The 20,000-nt window shown below is 42.8% G+C and overlaps 1 protein-coding gene across 3 annotated transcripts in view; it reads left to right on the forward strand.

The window, feature by feature from the left end:
* The window catches only part of disp3 (dispatched RND transporter family member 3), a 98,256-nt gene that overhangs the window by 28,130 nt on the left and 50,126 nt on the right, over nt 1–20,000 (forward strand). For 2 of the 3 annotated variants that reach the window (XM_062050697.1, XM_062050699.1), the window contains exon 11: nt 1,535–1,671. The exons of the other annotated variant lie outside the window; for it this stretch is intronic. In XM_062050697.1, the coding sequence (XP_061906681.1) occupies nt 1,535–1,671 (137 nt within the window). The remainder of the gene's footprint in view (nt 1–1,534; nt 1,672–20,000) is intronic. 3 annotated transcript variants of the gene reach the window in all.

A 20,000-nucleotide genomic window follows, 5' to 3' on the forward strand; every position in this document is an offset into this window, starting at 1 on the left:
TGAGATGTGAAGGAGTGTAAACCACTTTGACACTATTGTTCTTTTTTTACATTTTTTAAAATGATAATGTCAATAAGGGATTTTTAATCACTGCTATGCTGAAATTGTAACTAATATTGATACTGTTGTTGATAATATTCATTTTTGTTTCACTACTTTTGATTTGTTCTGTGTCGTGTTTGTGTCTCCTCTCAATTGCTCTGTTTATTGCAGTTCTGAGTGTTACTGGGTCGGGTTTGGTTTTGGAATTGGATTGCATTGTTATGGTATTGCTGTGTATTGTTTTGTTGGATTGATTAATTTAAAAAAATAAAATAAATAAATAAATACATTTTAAATAATAAAAAATAATAAAAATAAATCGATTTTTAAAAAATGAGAATCGATTCTGAATCGCACAACGTGAGAATCGTTATTCGAATTTGAATCGATTTTTTTCCACACCCCTAATATATATATATATATATATATATATATATATATATATATATATATATATATATATATATATATATATATATATATATATATATATATGTGTGTACATATATGTATATACATACATGTATATACTATACATGTGTATATACAGTATATGTATATATACTGTATATATATATATGTATATGTATAAATAAATATATATATATATATATATATATATATATATATATATATATATATATATATATATATATATATATATATATATATATATATATATATATATATATATATGATCGAGGTTTCTGTTGTTTATCCGTTATACAGTGCTCAAAACCGGAGTAGAGCGGAATATACGTTAGGTCAGGAAAAAACACAGAGGCTATATCATCCCTACAAGCCTGTTTCGCAGGTTTCCCTGCTCGTCAGGGGATTTTATTTAAATAAAAATAAAATCTATTTAAATAAAAATAAAAATCCCCTGATGAGCAGGGAAACCTGTGAAACAGGCTTGTATGGATGATATAGCCTCTGTGTTTTTTCCTGACCTAACGTATATGTATATATATTTATGTATATATATGTATTCAAACAGCTGTTTTTCACAATTGTCTCAAAAGTGTTTTGCATTGGTAAACCCATATAGCCAAGCTGTTTTCTTGATTTTTTTAAAATAACTACAATAACGAGGCAGTCTTTTGAATGTGTCATTTAAAAGGAACACCTCCCTTCAAAGAGCCATAAACCCCATCTCTATTCACCACTTTGGTCATCTTTTTTTGCGCTGCCTTCCGCCCAAATGCAGCTGAGATAGGCTCCAGCGCCCCCCGCGACCTCGAAAGGGACAAGCGGTAGAAAATGGATGGATGGATGGAACTTATCCATGACATTCACTCCAATGGTGAAAACGTGTATTACAACAGGTACCGCCACAACTGAGAAACAGAACCTTTTTGGCGGCCCTATGGTGAAGAAACACTGATGTGAATGTATATCCAAGCTTGATTTCTATTGTATTACCTGACAGATGTACTGTAATACAACTCTTTGCTCTCTGCTGACACACTCTACCCCTCTTTCTGTTTTTTAGCATTTTTACTCACAGTGTTTATATCGAAGTTGAATCTCAGAAGTTCCACAACGGTTTACCGCTTCTCCCTCAACGCCAGCACTCCTTCCCCCTGGCAGCTGTGCAGTACGGACCATGACCAGGTGCCTTTGTTTCAGGTCAGCAAGCACCTTTTATTAGGGCTGTGGTCATCTATCAGTATCAGACATATTGCTGGGTATTGTGGCCAAACAGCTCAATTTTTGTTTCATCTGACCACAGAACTTTCCTCCAGAAGGTCTTATCTTTGTCCATGTGATGTCAGATGAAACAAAAATGGAGCTGTTAGGCCACAATACCCAGCAATATGTTTGGAGGAGAAAAGGTGAGGCCTTTAATCCCAGGAACACCATACCTACCGTCAAGCATGGTGGTGGTGGTATTATGCTCTGGGCCTGTTTTTCTGCCAATGGAACTGGTGCTTTACAGAGAGCAAATGAGACAACAAAAAGGAGGATTACCTCCAAATCCTTCAGGACAAGCTAAAACCATCAGCCCCGAGGTTGGGTCTTGGGCGCAGTTGGGTGTTCCAACAGGACAATGACCCCAAACACACGTCAAAAGTGGTCAAGGAATGGCTAAATCAGGCTAGAATGAAGGTTTTAGAATGGCCTTCCCAAAGTCCTGACTTAAACATGTAGACAATGCTGAAGAAACAAGTCAATGTCAGAAAACCAACACATTTAGCAGAACTGCAACAATTTTGTCAAGAGTAGTGGTCAAAAATTCAAGTAGAAGCTTGCCAGAAGCTTGTAGATGGCTATCAAAAGCGCCTTATTGCAGTGAAACTTGCCAAGGGGCATGTAAGCAAATATTAACATTGCTGTATGTATACTTTTGACCCAGCAGATTTGCTCACTTTTTCAGTAGACACATAATAAATTAATAAAAGAACCAAACATCATGAATGTTTTTTGTGACCAACAAGTATGTGCTCCAATCACTCTATCACAAAAAAAATAAGAGTTGTAGAAATGATTGGAAACTCAAGACAGCCATGACATTATGTTCTTTACAAGTGTGTGTACACTTTTGACCACGACTGTATTTAGGAGACAATGATGTGTCTCCATCAGGTATGGAACCACAAACGCTATTAATGATAACCGCAGTAGAACTTCTGATGGTCAGTATTACCGTAGTAAATTCAAGTGATCAATAAACGTTAATTGATTTTGATCAACTCACCGACCGACTAACACTAATGTTATTACAAGACACAACTTCTATAAACTAAGATATTCAATTGTGCACATTAAACCTGCATGCTTAGTAAAGAGGGATCAATCCATACTCAGAAGTGACACAAAGGTCTTTTTTTTGTTTTACAACTTTATTAAAAAGACCAAACTGTCCACAACAGAAAGTGACGTCACATAAACCGGACATGAAGCAAAGTGAACACTTCATCTGCCTTCATCAACTAACAAAAACAATTCTAACACAAAAAAATTAAAAACATGTAAACATTAAAATTTAATGACTCCATAAACATATGACTCTTAAGAATCCAAAATAATATTTAGTGTTTCTTCTGCCAATAAAGTATGTTGTTTAAAATTATTATGGTTATTTATAAAATCAAATTTTATATATATATATATATATATATATATATATATATATATATATATATATATATATATATATATATATATATGTCTATATATATATATATATATATATATATATATATATATATATATATATATATATATATATATATATATATATATATATATATATATATATATATATATATATATATATATATAGACATATATATATATATATATATATATATATGTATATATATATGTATATATATATATGTGTGTATATATATATATATATGTGTGTGAATGTTTATATGTGTGTGTGTATATGTGTGTATGTGTATATACCTGTATACAGTATATTGCCAAAAGTATTTGGCCACCTGCCTTGACTCACATATGAAGTTGAAGTGGTATCCCATTCCTAACTCATAGGGTTCAGTATGATGTGGCTCCACCTTTTGCAGCTATTGCAGCTTCAACTCTTCTGCGAAGGCTGTCCACAAGGTTGCGGAGTGTGCTTATAGCAATTTTCCACCATTCTTCCAAAAGCGCATTGGTGAGGTCACATGCTGATGTTGGTGGAGAAGGCCTGGCTCTCAGTCTCCGTTCTAATTCATCCCAAAGGTGTTCTATCGGGTTCAGGTCAGGACTCTGTGCAGGCCAGTCAAGTTCATCCACACCAGACTCTGTCATCCATGTCTTTATGGAGCTTGCGTTGTGCACTGGTACACAGTCATGTTAGAAGATGAAGGGGCCCGCTACAAACTGTTCCCACAAAGTTGGGAGCATGGAATTGTCTAAAATGTTTTGGTATCCTGGAGCATTCAAAATTAATTTCACTGGAACTAAGGGGCCAAGCCCAACTCCTGACAAACAACACTCGGCACAATGCAGTCCGAAATGTAGCGTTCTCCTGGCAACCTCCAAACCCAGACTGGTCCATCAGATTGCCAGATGGAAAAGCGTGATTCATCACTCCAGAGAGTGATGCACAGATGATAGGTCCACCCCGGGGTCCCCACTTTGAACAGCTAGCGAATCACCTGTGGTCACCGAATCTGTGCCACCCCTCTCCACGCAGAAGAGGGGGTCAGAGCAGAAAAGAAACGGCAGATCAACTGGTCTAAAAGGGGGTCTATTTAAAGGCTAGAGTATACAAATGAGTTTTAAGATGGGATTTAAATGCTTCTACTGAGGTAGCATCTCTAACTGTTACTGCTGGAACTTTCCATAGTACTGGAGCCCCAATAGAAAACACTCTATAGCCCACAGACTTTTTTTGGGCTCTTTGAATCACTAATAAGTTCTTAGAAGGCAGATTTCTTGCCGGGACATATGGTACAATACAATCAGCAAGATAGAATGGAGCTAGACCGTGTAGTATTTTATACCTAAGGGAGGAGCTCAAAGTAAATCCGCTGCTCCTCCACATGGAGAGGAGCCAGATGAGGTGGTTCGGGCATCTGGTCAGGATGCCACCCAAACGCCTCCCTAGGGAGTTGTTTAGGGATGTCCAACCTGTAGGAGGCCACGGGGAAGACCCAGGACACGATGGGAAGACTATGTCTCCCGGCTGGCCTGGGAACGCCTCGGGAACCCCCGGGAGGAGCTGGACGAAGTGGCTGGGGAGAGGGAAGTCTGGGCTTCCCTGCTTAGGCTGCTTCCCCCGCGACCCGACCTCGGATAAGCGGAAGAAGATCGATGGATGGATGGATGGATGGATGGATGGATGGATGGATGGATAATCGAGACAAGACGTAACGAACGCATGAATAATGTTCTCAGCGTTGCTAGTGGACAAAATGAAACAAATTTTAGCGTTATTACGGAGATGAAAGAAGGCCGTTTTAGTAACACTCTTAATGTGTGACTCAAACGAGAGAGTTAGGTGGATGATAATACCCAAATTATTTACAGAGTCGCCTTGTGTAATTGTTTGGTTGTCAGATGTTAAGGTGGTATTATTAAATAGGTGTATAAATATTTGGTTGTCAATTGTTAAGGAGATGTTATTAAATAGGTGTGTAATTGTTTGGTTGTAAAATGTTAAGGTGGCATTATTAAATAGGTGTATAATTGTTTGGTTGTCAAATGTTAAGGTGGTATTATTAAATAGGTGTATAATTGTTTGGTTGTCAAATGTTAAGGTGGTATTATTAAATAGGTGTATAATTGTTTGGTTGTCAAATGTTAAGGTGGCATTATTAAATAGGTGTATAATTGTTTGGTTGTCAAATGTTAAGGTGGTATTATTAAATAGGTGTATAATTGTTTGGTTGTCAAATGTTAAGGTGGTATTATTAAATAGGTGTCGGTGTCTAGCAGGACTGATAATCAGCATTTCCGTTTTCTTGGCGTTGAGTTGTAAAAAGTTAGTGGACATCCATTGTTTAATTTCATTAAGACACGCCTCCAGCTGACTACAATCCGGCGTGTTGGTCAGCTTTAGGGGCATGTAGAGTTGAGTGTCATCATCATAACAGTGAAAGCTAACATGTATGATGTCATCAGCATAACAGTGAAAGCTAACATGTATGATGTCGCCTAGCAGCAGCATGTAGATACTAAAGAGTGCAGGGCCAAGAACCGAACCCTGGGGAACTCCACATGTTACCTTAACATAGTCCGAGGTCACATTGTTATGGGGGACGCACTGCATCCTGTCAGTAAGATAAGACTTAAACCAAGACAAGGCTAAGCCTGACATAACAATACGTGTTTTGATACACTCTAATAAAATATTATGATATATATATATATATATATATATATATATATATATACACATGTATATATGTATGTATATATACAAGTGTATGCTAACTGCTAAAATAGTTGTAAGCAACAAATTGTCACAGTCTCTGTCTGTTTGTCTCTGTGTGTGTCTTTGGGAGAGTGGGCGTGTTTTGGGCGTTGGCTTGGCTCCAGCTCTCAGCCTGGCACAGCTGATCCCAGCACTCTAATCACTCACCTGCCTGCCATCAACTCATCACCTGCAGCCTTCAAATGTTTGGACTTCTCTCGGCGCGATCGCCAGGTAGAGAGACGAGGCACATAGTTCGGTGGGGATAGCAGGAGGTTCTATTGGAGGTTGGCAAACGCTGGACTGTGAATGGGCAGGAGATGGCAGGCGCAAGTGACGGATCAGGAAGTGAGATGGGAGGAATTGAAGCAGATGGCGGGAGGGGAGATGACTGGAATTTGGCAGGGGAAAAAAACAAGAGAAAGCGTAAAAAACAGAAACAGCAAGCGGATAGAGTCAACTTAGAAGGAACGGATAGTGAGGGAAGTGGTACACCAATAGCAAGTCAGAGTGAGGAATATAAAATTATCATCAAACTTTCTCAAGACGGTGCGTCGTTCGGTGAGTGGAACCCAATTCTGTTGACAAAAGCGATACATAAGTTTATGGGTGAAGTAAAGAATGCCAAAGTGTTGCGGAATGGTTCATTGTTGATATTCTGTAAAAATAGTATGCAACAAGGAAAGGCCATAAGACTGGACAAGATTGATGGTAAAAAATGCAGTGCTCAATACCTGAGGATAGGAAGAAGTCGACTAGGGGAGTCATTTCAGGTATACCTACGGTTGTGTCAGTTGACCAGATTAAAGATAATGTGGTGGGTGCAAAGGTTTTGGAAGCCAGGCGGCTGAAAGCGACCAGAAATGGAGAGAAGTGTGATAGCTTGTCAGTGTTGATTACATTTGATGAGCCCAAATTGCCGAGCAAAGTTTATATAGGATATATGAGCTATGAGGTGAGACCATATGTTCCGCCACCACTGCGATGCTTTAAATGTCAAAAGTATGGTCATGTAGCAGCAATTTGCAAAGGCAAGCAAAGATGCGGTAGATGTGCAGGTGAGCATGAGTACGGTAAATGTGAAGTAGGGGCTAAGCTAAAATGTTGCAACTGTGGAGGAGAGCATACTTCTGCGTATCGAGGGTGTGAAATGAGCAAAAAAGCGGCTGAGGTACAGAGAGTCAAAAGCTCCCAGGGAATTTCATATGCAGAGGCGGTGAAGAAAGTAAAGCAAGCAGACGCCCCTAAACCAGTGGCAGAAGAAACAACACAGCACAGTGACAGCAGACCTTGTGGAGGATGTGCTAAGCCAGACATAAAGGAGGATATGCTGAGTGTAGGCAAGAATGAATTTGTACTGTTTATGGTTGAGGTGATCAACTGTTCGGCACAAACAAGCAGGAAAACTGAAAAGATTAAGATCATTGTGAGAGCAGCTGAGAAATATCTTGGACTGGAGGGGATAAGCTGGGAAGCAGTAGAGGACATGTTAGCTAGAGAAACACCTAACTCTCAGACATGGGCTGGTGGATCTTCATGTTCTTAATTATTTTACAGTGGAATGCAAGGAGTCTTACCTCTAACGGACAGGAATTTAAAAAATTTGTGTCAAATTTGTCAGACAAACCGCATGTAATATGTATCCAAGAGACATGGTTAAAACCACAATGGGATTTTGTTATGTATGGCTACACTGCAATAAGGAATGATAGGGAAACTGGGAATGGTGGAGGAGTGGCAACATTTGTGAGGAATGGGTTGAGCTATAGTTTAGTCAAGATAGGAAAGGAGCAAGAATCTATTGTAATCAAGGTATGGACAGAAAAGAGTAGCATTACAATAGTAAATTACTATAACCCATGTAATAGACTAAGTACTGATATATTGAATGATGCAAGTGGGCCGACACAAGGGAAGGTAATATGGTTAGGGGACTTTAATGCGCACAGCACATTATGGGGGAGCAATAATACAGATGCAAATGGGTCAATAATAGAGGAGTTTATAGATGATATGGGTTTGGTGTGTATCAATGATGGAAGAGGTACAAGGTATAATAGCTCACAGAATACAGAGAGTGTAATAGATCTAACGCTCACATCCACTATAATTGCAGGTGTTAGTACTTGGGAAGTATTGAATCAGTCAACAGTAGGAAGTGATCATTATCCAATAATGGTCAAGATTGGAATAGAAATACATCAAGAGGGGGGAGCAAGGACACCAAGGTGGAGGTTGGATAAGGCAGATTGGGGTGCATTCCAAAAAATAAGTGAAGGCAGGTGTGTAGAGCTACTGGGAGAGAATATAACAAATATAGAAGAAATGAATGGAAAATTGGTAACGGCAATGATACAGACAGCAGAAGAAACTATTTCAAAGAGTAGAGGAAGCAAGCGGAAAAAGAGTGTGCCATGGTGGGAGGACAATTGTAGCAAAGCAATAAAAATGAGAAATAGAGCATTCAGACAGTTGAAAGTTCATCACACGCTAGACACATTGATACAATACAAAAGAGCACAGGCAGTAGTTCGGAAAACAATAAGATCAGCAAAACGGACATACTGGAGACAATACTGCAATAAAATTGGGAGAGAAACACACCTGGCAGAAGTGTGGGGAATGATTAGGAAAATGAGCGGCATAAAAAGTAACTTTGAGATACCAGTGATGCATAGCAATAATACAACAGCAATAAGTACTGTAGAAAAGGCAGAGCTCCTAGCAAAGACATTTGTGAAGGTTCACAGCTCAGAAAATTTATCTGTTAAAGCTAAGCAGTGTAGAGACAACACCCTTGCACAAAATATAGGAGGTACAGAAAGAAGAAGCATATTGTCAGGAGAAGACCTGGACTTACCGTTTACTCTATTTGAGCTGAGGAGAGCAGTTTTAAACGCACGACAAACTTCACCAGGGAAAGATGGTGTATGCTACAGTATGTTAGCTCATATGACGGATAGTGCACTTGAAGCAGTGTTAAGGCTATTTAATAACATATGGGACACAGGTAAACTCCCGTCGACATGGAAGCAATCAGTTATAGTACCAATATTAAAACCAGGTAAAGACTCATCAAATCCCTCTAGCTATAGACCCATTGCTTTAACATCACATTTAGGGAAAACTATGGAACGGTTGGTGACAGAGAGACTGTCACATTTTCTTGAGAGTAGAAACCTTCTCTCAAACTATCAAAGTGGATTTCGCAGGGGAAGAGGGACAATGGATAGTGTCTTATGTTTAGAGTCAGAAATTAGGAAAGCCCAGATCAACAGAGAAATGGTGGTGGCGGTAATGTTTGATGTTGAGAAAGCATACGATATGTTATGGAAGGAGGGACTACTCATCAAACTCAAAAAATTAGGTGTGAATGGAAAACTGTACAACTGGGTGTTAGATTTTATGGTTGTAAGAACAATAGAAGTGAAAGTGGGTACAGAATATTCTAAAATATATCAAGTTGAGAATGGAATACCACAGGGAAGTGTCTGCAGTCCAATCCTGTTTAATGTCATGATCAATGATATTTTTGAGCAAGTGGAGCGAGGTATAGGGAAGTCATTGTATGCGGATGACGGGGCATTATGGATAAGGGGGCGGAATCTTGCATATATTCAGAAGAAATTGCAGGCAGCAATTAGGACGGTGGAGCAGTGGGCAGATGAATGGGGTTTTAAGTTTTCTATCGCAAAGACGCAAGGGATTTGCTTCTCTAGACGTCACAAAGAGGTTTCCTTGAAAATATATGGTCAAAAAATTGAGCAGGTTAGTGTCGTTAGACTGCTTGGAATGTGGATGGATGAAAAGCTGACTTGGCGGCAGCATATTGACAAAGTGAGGGATAAATGTAAAAGAGTCAACAATCTCTTAAGATGCCTTTCAGGAAGACACTGGGGTGCAACTAGAGCGTCACTGCTGAATATATATCAGGCCATCATGAGAGCAACGCTAGACTATGGGGGCATAGGCTATCTAGCAGCAGCAGACAGCCACCTGAAAAAGCTGGATGTGCAGCAGACACAGGGTCTGAGAATATGCAGTGGGGCATTTAAATCCTCTCCAGTAGCAGCCATACAGGTAGAAATGGGGGAACAACCATTAGGGATCAGGAGACTGAAACTGCTGTTAGCGTACTGGGTCAATCTCCAAGGGCATAGTGTTTCACATCCTGCTAAAGCCATCCTAGAGGACTGTTGGGAGCATAATGAGTCACATTTTATGAGTTTTGGGTGGATAGGAAATGTAAAGGCAGTACAAGCCGGTTTAGGTCATATTCTATTCAGTCCGACAGTCCCATACTCATGTACTCCTCCCTGGTTGTTCATAGAACCGACAATACATTTTGAAATACAGCAACAATTAAAGAAAAGGAATAGGCAGGCCTCTGCGGGAGGGGTAGCCGAAGGCTATTTGGAAAAACATTTCTCAGACAAAACGCTGATTTTTACTGATGGGTCAAAAGACCCTGATACTGGAAGAACAGGAGCTGCAGTTTTCATTCCACAATACAAGATACACATCAAGAAAAGAACCACAGACGATCTATCAGTATTCACAGTTGAGCTTGCAGCTATCATTTTAGGGTTGGAATGGATAGAAGGAAATAACCATAAAAATACACTAATAGCATCAGACAGTTGGGCAGCACTTACAAGCATCAAAACCATGAAGTCATGTAGGCAAGATCTCATTTTCAAAATACATAATCAACTGCACAGAATGAATAAGAGGGGATTAGCTGTTTGCTTCATCTGGGTTCCTGCCCATGTAGGGATAGAAGGGAATGAGGGAGTGGATATTCTGGCCAAACAATCACTCAGATCACACACTGTAGATATGGACATACCGTTATGTAGGGAAGAAGGTAAATCAATAATCAAGAAACATGTGGGTAAAGTGTGGCAAGAATATTGGGACATCCAAGACACGGGAAGACACCTTTACAACATACAGAAACACGTTGGGTTGGGAAGGAGGAGGGGCAGGAGCCGGAGGGAAGAAGCAGTGATCACACGACTTAGGATAGGGCACACAGGACTGAATAGTTCACTACACAGGATAGGAAAACACCCTGATGGCAGATGTGACCAATGTGGGCAGGATGAAAGTGTCCAGCATGTGTTGTTAGAATGTAGAGGGTATGAGGAGGAAAGGAGGACGCTAACAGCAGCGGCAGAGGAATCCAGGATGATATTAAGTGTTGGGAACCTGCTAGGAGCAGAGGCAGAAGATATGCTCAAGCATCTTATGGCATATCTGATAGACACAGGCCTAATGGAGAGGATTTAAGTTCCCTATTTAGTTGTTTTGTTTCTTTATTTCTTTATTTTATTTTTTATTTTCTTTATTTTTCTTATTATTTATTTTGTTAATTATTATTTGTATTTATTTTGAATCCCAATTTACAGTCCCACACTCCAGTCCAGTAGGTGGCGGTAATGCACCTTTGTTGGTTTGCCAACCGCCAATAAACTCCATAGAAGAAGAAGAAGAAGGCGCGATCGCCAGATCGTTTCACCTTCTACATGTGGTAACGCTTCTCGCCCGTTTGTTCTAGAAGTCTAGCACTTTTGAGAATCTTGCGAATCTGCCATTTTTGTATTTTTTGGCTCCTCATTCTACCCCTGTTTTTTCCTCTGCCTTCAGTTCCCTACCTGCCGTGTGTGCCTGCTTCAACCTGCTAGCCTCAGCCCGCTAGCCTCAACCTGCTAGCCTCAACCTGCTAGCCGGCCTGCTAGCCTCAGCCTGCTAGCCTCAGCCTGCTCTCCTGGACTGCAAAGCCAAAGACTACGAGCTCCCTCCTTTCCCTCTGGTTTTATTAATAATAACCCTTGAACTTTAATCCTGTTTGTCTTTTCTGCATTTGGGTCCACCAGTTTTACCAATCGTGACAGAACGATCTGGCCTTTTTCAATGGACCCAGCAGATTTTGACCGTGTGAGAGAGGCCCTTGCCAATCAAGGACAGCGTTTGGGAAACCATGACCAACTACTACAGACACTTATTGACCAGATGTCACGCGTTTCCACCCAGCTGACCACTCTCATCAATCAACAAGCTCAACCACAACCCGAACCACCTGCACCACCTGCACCCCCTGCTGTTCCTGCTGCAGAGCCACACATCCCCCCGCCTGATAAGTACTCTGGCAATCCTAGCACTTGTCGTGAATTTTTAACTCAGATCCAGCTTGCTTTTGATGCTCAGCCCTCTCGCTTTGGCCGTGAGGCAGCCAAAATCGCTTACGTAGCCAACCTGCTACAGGGGCCCCCTTTGAGTTATTTTAATGCCCTTCGTGAGCAAGGATCCCCCGCAGTCCAGTCCTTTGCTGCACTATCTGCAGAACTGAAGCGGGTCTACGACCACCCCATACGAGGGCAGCAAGCAGGTCAGCAGTTGTTGCGACTTCGTCAAGGGAAAAGCTCAGTAAGAGAATTTGCCTGTGAATTCCGGTCCCTAGCTGTGGAGTCTGGCTGGAATGACAAGGCTCTTCTCACTGCCTTCGAGAATGGGCTTAGTCGGGTCATTGGAAGGGAGATTGCTCTGAGGAATGAGCAGCTGTCCCTAGACGAAGCTATTACTGCAGCTATCAACATCTCTGACCAGATGGCCACGGGGTCAGCTTGCCACTGCAAGCTGACCCCGTGCCTTGCAGGTCATCGGAACCCCCCAGCTTTAGACCCAGGCCGGCCGGGCCCAACTTGCCAATGTGCACAGCCTCAACCTCCAGTTCCCCTGTTGAGGAGCCCATGCAGGTGGGCCGGGCTCACCTTACACCTGAAGAGCGCCTCCGCAGAAGGAGGGCAGGGGTGTGTCTCTATTGTGGTCAACCTGGCCATTTCCTTGCCACCTGTTCTATGCGGCCAAAAAGAGTAGGCTCACCAGTAACAGTGGGGGTTCTGGTGAGCCAAGCTGTCTCCTCCCCTAAGTCCCTATGCCGAATGCAGTTTTCTGCTACTCTCCGTTGGCAATCCCAGTCCTTGTCTCTCCTTGCTCTGGTGGACTCGGGGGCGGATGAGAACTTTTTGGACGCCGACGTTGCTTCCCAAGTGGGCATTACCATCGAGCCACTTCCCTCACCCTTGCAAGCCAATTCCCTGACTGGTCGACTCCTTGCCCGTGTCACTCACCGATCAGAACCTGTGCACCTCCTTGTCTCCGGTAATCATCTTGAACAAATCCAATTCCATATAATCTCTTCTCCTCATGCTCCTGTAGTCCTTGGTCAGCCCTGGTTAAGACTTCACAATCCTCACATTGACTGGGCTGCAGCCAAAGTGGTGAGCTGGAGCTCCTACTGTCTCTCCACCTGCCTGCGGTCTGCCCGCTCCCCTGCTGAGGACACAGTCTCTCCAGTTGTCATAGAGCCCCCAGATCCGTCCAAGGTTCCCTCTGTCTACCATGACTTAGAAGAGACCTTCAGCAAGCAACACGCACTGTCCCTCCCTCCGCACCGCCCTTATGACTGTGCCATTGACCTGCTTTCAGGAGCTCCCCTGCCTTCTAGTCGGTTATACAACCTGTCCCGCCCTGAGAGAGAGGCGATGGAAAAGTACATCCATGACTCTATGGCTGAAGGCATTATTCGACCTTCATCTTCCCCACTCGTTGCAGGTTTTTTCTTCGTGGGTAAGAAAGATGGCACTCTACGTCCCTGTATAGATTTTCGAGGGTTGAATAACATCACCATTAAAAATAAATACCCACTGCCTTTGCTGGCATCTGCCTTTGAACCCCTCCAAGGAGCGACTGTGTTTTCCAAGTTAGACCTTCGCAATGCCTACCATTTGATTCGAATCCGAGCTGGTGACGAATGGAAAACAGCCTTTAAGACTCCCCTTGGTCATTTCGAATACTTGGTTATGCCTTTTGGCTTGACTAATGCCCCAGCAGTTTTTCAAGCTCTTGTGAACGATGTCCTCCGAGACCTGATTAACCGCTCCGTCTTTGTGTACCTGGATGATATCCTGATTTTCTCCCGCAACCCGGAGGAACATGTGGTTCATGTCAGACAAGTGCTCCAGCGCCTTCTTGAGAACAAACTCTACATTAAAGCAGAAAAATGTGAGTTCCATGTTCAGTCCACAAGGTTCCTCGGGTTCATCATTGAGAGTGGTCAGGTGAAGGCAGACCCCGAAAAGGTGCGAGCTGTGGTGGACTGGCCTCAACCAACCTCAGTTAAACGTCTCCAGGGCTTTCTTGGCTTTGCAAACTTTTATCGCCGGTTCATCCGGAACTACAGTCAAGTGGTGGCACCCCTCACAAGACTCACATCTCCGTCTGTCCCATTCACTTGGACAGCAGAGGCTGACGCTGCTTTCAAGGAGCTTAAGAGACGTTTTACCACAGCCCCTGTCCTGATTCATCCTGACTCCTCACGCCAGTTCATCTTGGAAGTTGATGCCTCAGAGTGTGGAGTGGGGGCTGTACTATCCCAGCGTTCTGCCAAGGACCAGAAGCTCCATCCTTGCGCGTTCTTCTCATATCGGCTAGAACCTGCTGAGCGCAATTATGATGTAGGTAACAGGGAGCTGCTGGCTGTCAAACTCGCTCCGGAGGAATGGAGGCACTGGCTTGAGGGAGCAGAACACCCATTCATCATCTGGACAGACCATAAAAACCTGACCTACCTTCAGTCTGCCAAGCGCCTCAATTCCCGCCAGGCCCGGTGGGCTTTGTTTTTTGGTCGATTCCGCTTCACACTGACCTACCGTCCAGGATCCCGCAACGTCAAGCCGGATGCCCTGTCACGTCAGTTCATTTCGGAGGGTCCCACCAGTCCTGAGCCTATCCTTCCGGCGTCTTGTGTGGTGGCCGCAGTGACTTGGGAGATTGAGTCGGTGGTCTGAAGGGCTCAGCAAGACCAACCAGACCCGGGTAATGGTCCTGATAACCGCCTTTTTGTGCCTGACTCTGTACGTTCACAGGTTCTTCTGTGGGCACACACTTCCTTGTTTGCCTGCCACCCAGGAGTTGGCCGCACCATGACTCTCCTCAAGCGACACTTTTGGTGGCCTACCATGGATGCTGATACCCGTGCCTTTGTGTCTGCCTGTACTGTGTGTGCCCGTGGAAAATCCTCCAATCGACCACCTGCTGGCCTACTCCATCCCTTGCCAGTCCCAAGCCGCCCCTGGTCTCATATATCACTGGACTTTGTCACTGGCCTCCCGCCTCCTCAGGGAAATTCTGTTATCCTCACTATAGTGGACAGATTTTCCAAATCAGTGCATTTCGTGGCTCTACCCAAACTCCCCACGTCCCTGGAAACAGCCAACCTCATGGTCCAGCATGTGTTCCGTCTTCATGGAATTCCTTCAGATGTGGTCTCGGATAGAGGGCCTCAGTTTATTTCGGAGGTTTGGAAGGCTTTCTGTAGGGCCATTGGAGCCACTGTGAGTCTGACTTCGGGTTATCACCCTCAGTCTAATGGGCAAACGGAACGGGCCAATCAAGACCTAGAAGCGGCCCTCCGATGTGTCGTTGCCAGGAACCCCTCCTCCTGGAGCACCCACCTGGTATGGATTGAGTATGCCCACAACTCTTTACCCTGTGCGGCCACGGGAGTGTCACCATTTGAGGTATCCTTAGGTTACCTACCCCCGTTGTTTCCTGCTGAGGAGGATGACATCTCTGTACCTTCAGTTCAGGCTCAGATGCGGCGTTGCCGCAAGGTGTGGAAAGATGCTCGTGCTGCCCTCCTCAGCTCTGTGGACCGAAATCGTCGATATGCGGACCTACACCGAAGGCCGGCACCTGTATACCAGCCAGGTCAGCAGGCGTGGCTTTCCTCTAGAGACCTTCCCCTCAAAGTGGACTCAAAGAAACTTGCACCCCGGTATGTTGGCCCTTATGAAATAATTTCCATCATCAATCCAACAGCAGTTAAACTCAAATTACCTGCACGCTGGAGGATCAATCCCACTTTCCATGTCTCCCAACTGAAGCCTGTTTCGACCAGCCCACTATCTCCCCCTGATACGCCCCCCCCCCACCCCCCCGTGTCATCGACGACCACCCAGCCTACACGGTCCGGCGGCTGCTGGATGTGCGCCGTCGGGGTAGAGGTCTGCAGTACCTGGTGGACTGGGAGGGGTATGGACCTGAGGAGCGTTGCTGGGTGCCACGCAGCTTCATCCTGGACCCTTCCCTCATCTTGGCCTTTCACCGCAGTCACCCGGGCAAGCCTGGTGGATCGTCTGGAGGCGTTCCTTGAGGGGGGGGCACTGTCACAGTCTCTGTCTGTTTGTCTCTGTGTGTGTCTTTGGGAGAGTGGGCGTGTTTTGGGCGTTGGCTTGGCTCCAGCTCTCAGCCTGGCACAGCTGATCCCAGCACTCTAATCACTCACCTGCCTGCCATCAACTCATCACCTGCAGCCTTCAAAGGTTTGGACTTCTCTCTGCGCGATCGCCAGATCGTTTCACCTTCTACATGTGGTAACGCTTCTCGCCCGTTTGTTCTAGAAGTCTAGCACTTTTGAGAATCTTGCGAATCTGCCATTTTTGTATTTTTTGGCTCCTCATTCTACCCCTGTTTTTTCCTCTGCCTTCAGTTCCCTACCTGCCGTGTGTGCCTGCCTCAACCTGCTAGCCTCAGCCTGCTAGCCTCAGCCCGCCAGCCTCAGCCCGCTAGCCTCAACCTGCTAGCCTCGGCCTGCTAGCCTCAGCCTGCTAGCCTCAGCCTGCTCTCCTGGACTGCAAAGCCAAAGACTACGAGCTCCCTCCTTTCCCTCTGGTTTTATTAATAATAACCCTTGAACTTTAATCCTGTTTGTCTTTTCTGCATTTGGGTCCACCAGTTTTACCAATCGTGACAGAAATAAGTGCTTAGTAAAGTTGGAGTGTGGATGGAAGGAAGGAAGCAGTTATTATTAAGAGGAAATGAAGAAATACATGAATAAGAGTTAGAGAGAGATAATATAACAACATGGTGACAGTCAGCACACATCATTTGGTGGTGTTGATACCAAGAGCAGTATCAGTATATGATCCAAACGAGAGTGATTAGGTTGATATTTTCATTCTCTCAAATCATTTCTTTGTTGTTTTTGTTCATGTTTACAATTATTTACCTGAACACAGAAGCACTTTGAGGGCAACAAATGAAAATGAGTAATGGATAATTGTACTTTTTCTTTCCTTGTTTTACACTTTTGACTTTGTTTTGATCAAACAATTGTATGTACCGTAATTTCCGGACTATAAGCCGCACCTGACTATAAGCCGCACCAGCTACATTTAGGGGAAGATACAGATTGCTCCATATATAAGCCGCACCCGACTATAAGCCGCAGGGTTTTGATGTGTAATTACCGTAGTATATAGGGGTTCCTGCTACCACGGAGGGGATTGTCAGGACAGAGATGACTGTTTGGGAACGCAAAGCGTCCCATTTATTAACAATAAATCTTTCAATCATTCAATCAAACTTTCACATCTTTGACATGGCGAACAGCATTCGTGCAGAGTACAAATAATACAACGGTGCAAAGTAATACAACGTGCTCGCCTGTACGTTATCAAAATAACCAGCCTACCGGTAAATGAAAAGTCAGTCTTTAATCATTGTGTCATCGTCTTCCTCCTGCGTACTAAAACCACCGAAATCCTCTCCGTCGGTGTCGGAGAAGAACAGGCCGTAAATAAGCCGCACCCTTGTATAAGCCGCAGGGACCAGAACGAGGGGAAAAAGTAGCGGCTTATAGTCCGGAAATTACGGTAACAAAACATCATACGGAAGAAGTTAAAAAATATGATGTTGATATTGTTAAACTGTCAATAGCACTCCTCATGACTGCAGTTGATACATGTATTGATGTATTGATACATGTATTGATGTATTGATAAAGGGTGATGTTGCTTGTAGGGTTGTCCCGATACCAATATTTTGGTACCGGTACCAAAATTTATTTCGATACTTTTCGAAATAAAGGGTACCACAAAAAAATTTCATTATTGTCTTTATTTGTACAAAAAATCTTAGTGTACATGAAACATTTGTTTATTATTGTAATTTAGTCCTTAAATAAAATAGTGAACATACTAGACAACTTGTCTTTTAGTAGTAAGTAAACAAACAAAGACTCCTAATTAGTCTGCTGACGTATGCAGTAACATATTGTGTCATTTATCTACCTATTATTTTGTCTACATTATGAGGGACAAACTGTACAAATTGATTATTCATCTACTTGTTCATTTACTGTTAATATCTGCTTATTTTCTGTTTTAACATGTTCTATCTACACTTCTGTTAAAATGTAATGATCACTTATTCTTCTCTTCTTTGATACTTGACATTAGTTTTGGATGATACCACACATTTAGGTATCGATCCGATACCAAGTAGTTACAGGATCATACATTGGTCATATTCAAAGTCCTCATGTGTCCAGGGACATATTTATTGACTTTATAAACATAATATGGTTTTGTTTTTTTTTAAATGAAAAAAGATTTTGTGATGATAAAACATATCGATGTAATCATAGTAGTATCGACTAGATACGCTATTGTACTTGGTATCATTACAGTGAATGTCAGGTGTAGATCCACCCATGACATTTGTTTACATTCAGGAGCGCTAGCTTTTGTTAGCGGTGACATCGGTGAGCTATTGTATGCATGTTTAGTTATTCCTCGTCCTCCAGTGATAATGGTATTTGTAAAAAACATACTTTATTTGTCACCATGGAGGCCAGGATTAGTGATTTAGAAGTAGATAAAACACTGCGGATGGACGTTAGCTGCTAGCTAGCTAGCCATGTCTTAAAACACCTTTTCTTGAGGGTGTTTCAGTGTTATAACTTCACCTTTATCTTTACTTTTTACACCAAAATGCGTCCGTTCTCCCTTTTCTGTCTACACACTGTGTCTGCTTGTAAGTACTCTGTGTGTGAGTGTTGCCGAACATGCTCCTCTGCTGCTAAAACCAGGAATGTCACGATGCGCCGTCATGCCCGGGAAGCGGTACTTTTCAAACAGAGTATAGTACCGTTTTTGATTCATTAGTACCGCGCAGTGACGTGCGGTGAGGATCATGGCTGGTGAGGCACTGACTTCATCACAGTCAGATTTACAAACATATGAACCCTAAAGAGTATCTTATTCACCATTTGATTGGCAGCAGTTAACGGGTTATGTTTAAAAGCTCATACCAGAATTCTTTACACATACAAACTGTAGCACACAAAAAAGCACATTTAATAAAAAAAAACGTTATGATGGTTTTACCTTTACCTAAAAATGAAGTCCATGCGCCGCTCCTTCTGAATAAAAGCACAGATAACTTGTTTATAGAAGTCTTCCTTATCTTTCTTCAGTTTTAAAAGTCTCTCTGTCTCGATGGAGATCTTCCTTTAATTATTACCTCCTGCTTCGATTGAAAGTCCAGTTTAGAAAACAGTTTTATTTTAGATATGTAATCCTCCATGGTAAGAGTCCAGGCGAGAGGAAAAAATAAACGATCGCTGCCGCTGCACTTGACTTGCTAACTGTTGCTGCTTGTTGTCACTTATTCTGCAACCGAGTAGTCGCAAGAATGATCCCTGGGATCACTAGCGCCCTCTACCACCAGGAGGCGGGATTACTACGAGCCTCAGCCAGTGCGTCTTCGCAGCAGTTTTATGATTGCTCAGCACAAGAAATATGTTACACACATACAGTTGTTGACAAAATGCACTGTACATTATATACCTCAGCTAACTAAACTATGGAAATGTATAATATAATTCATATAGCAATACGGTCTCACTGCACAGCAGGGCAGCAGTTAGCCGAGTCATTGCGCAATCCATGGTGAGGCTCAACTGGCTGCTGACTCACCGCAAGTCTTTTCTCAGTATTTGAACGGCAAATGTGAAAATTCAGCGATTTTGAATAAAAATAATCTAAAACTGGTGAAGTTAAATAGAAAATAACTTTATAGTATAATCACTGGATACATGTAACAATTCAAATTTTTATTTTTTTTTACATTTTTTTTCTTTCCATGATGGCACCCTGCCTCACCTGCCTCCCCTGACTGCACGTCACTGGTACCGCGATACTATACTAGTACCGGTATACTGACAATAATATTCCAC

The sequence above is a fragment of the Entelurus aequoreus genome, linkage group LG06 (assembly GCF_033978785.1).
Source record: "Entelurus aequoreus isolate RoL-2023_Sb linkage group LG06, RoL_Eaeq_v1.1, whole genome shotgun sequence".
Classification (NCBI taxonomy): domain Eukaryota; kingdom Metazoa; phylum Chordata; class Actinopteri; order Syngnathiformes; family Syngnathidae; genus Entelurus; species Entelurus aequoreus.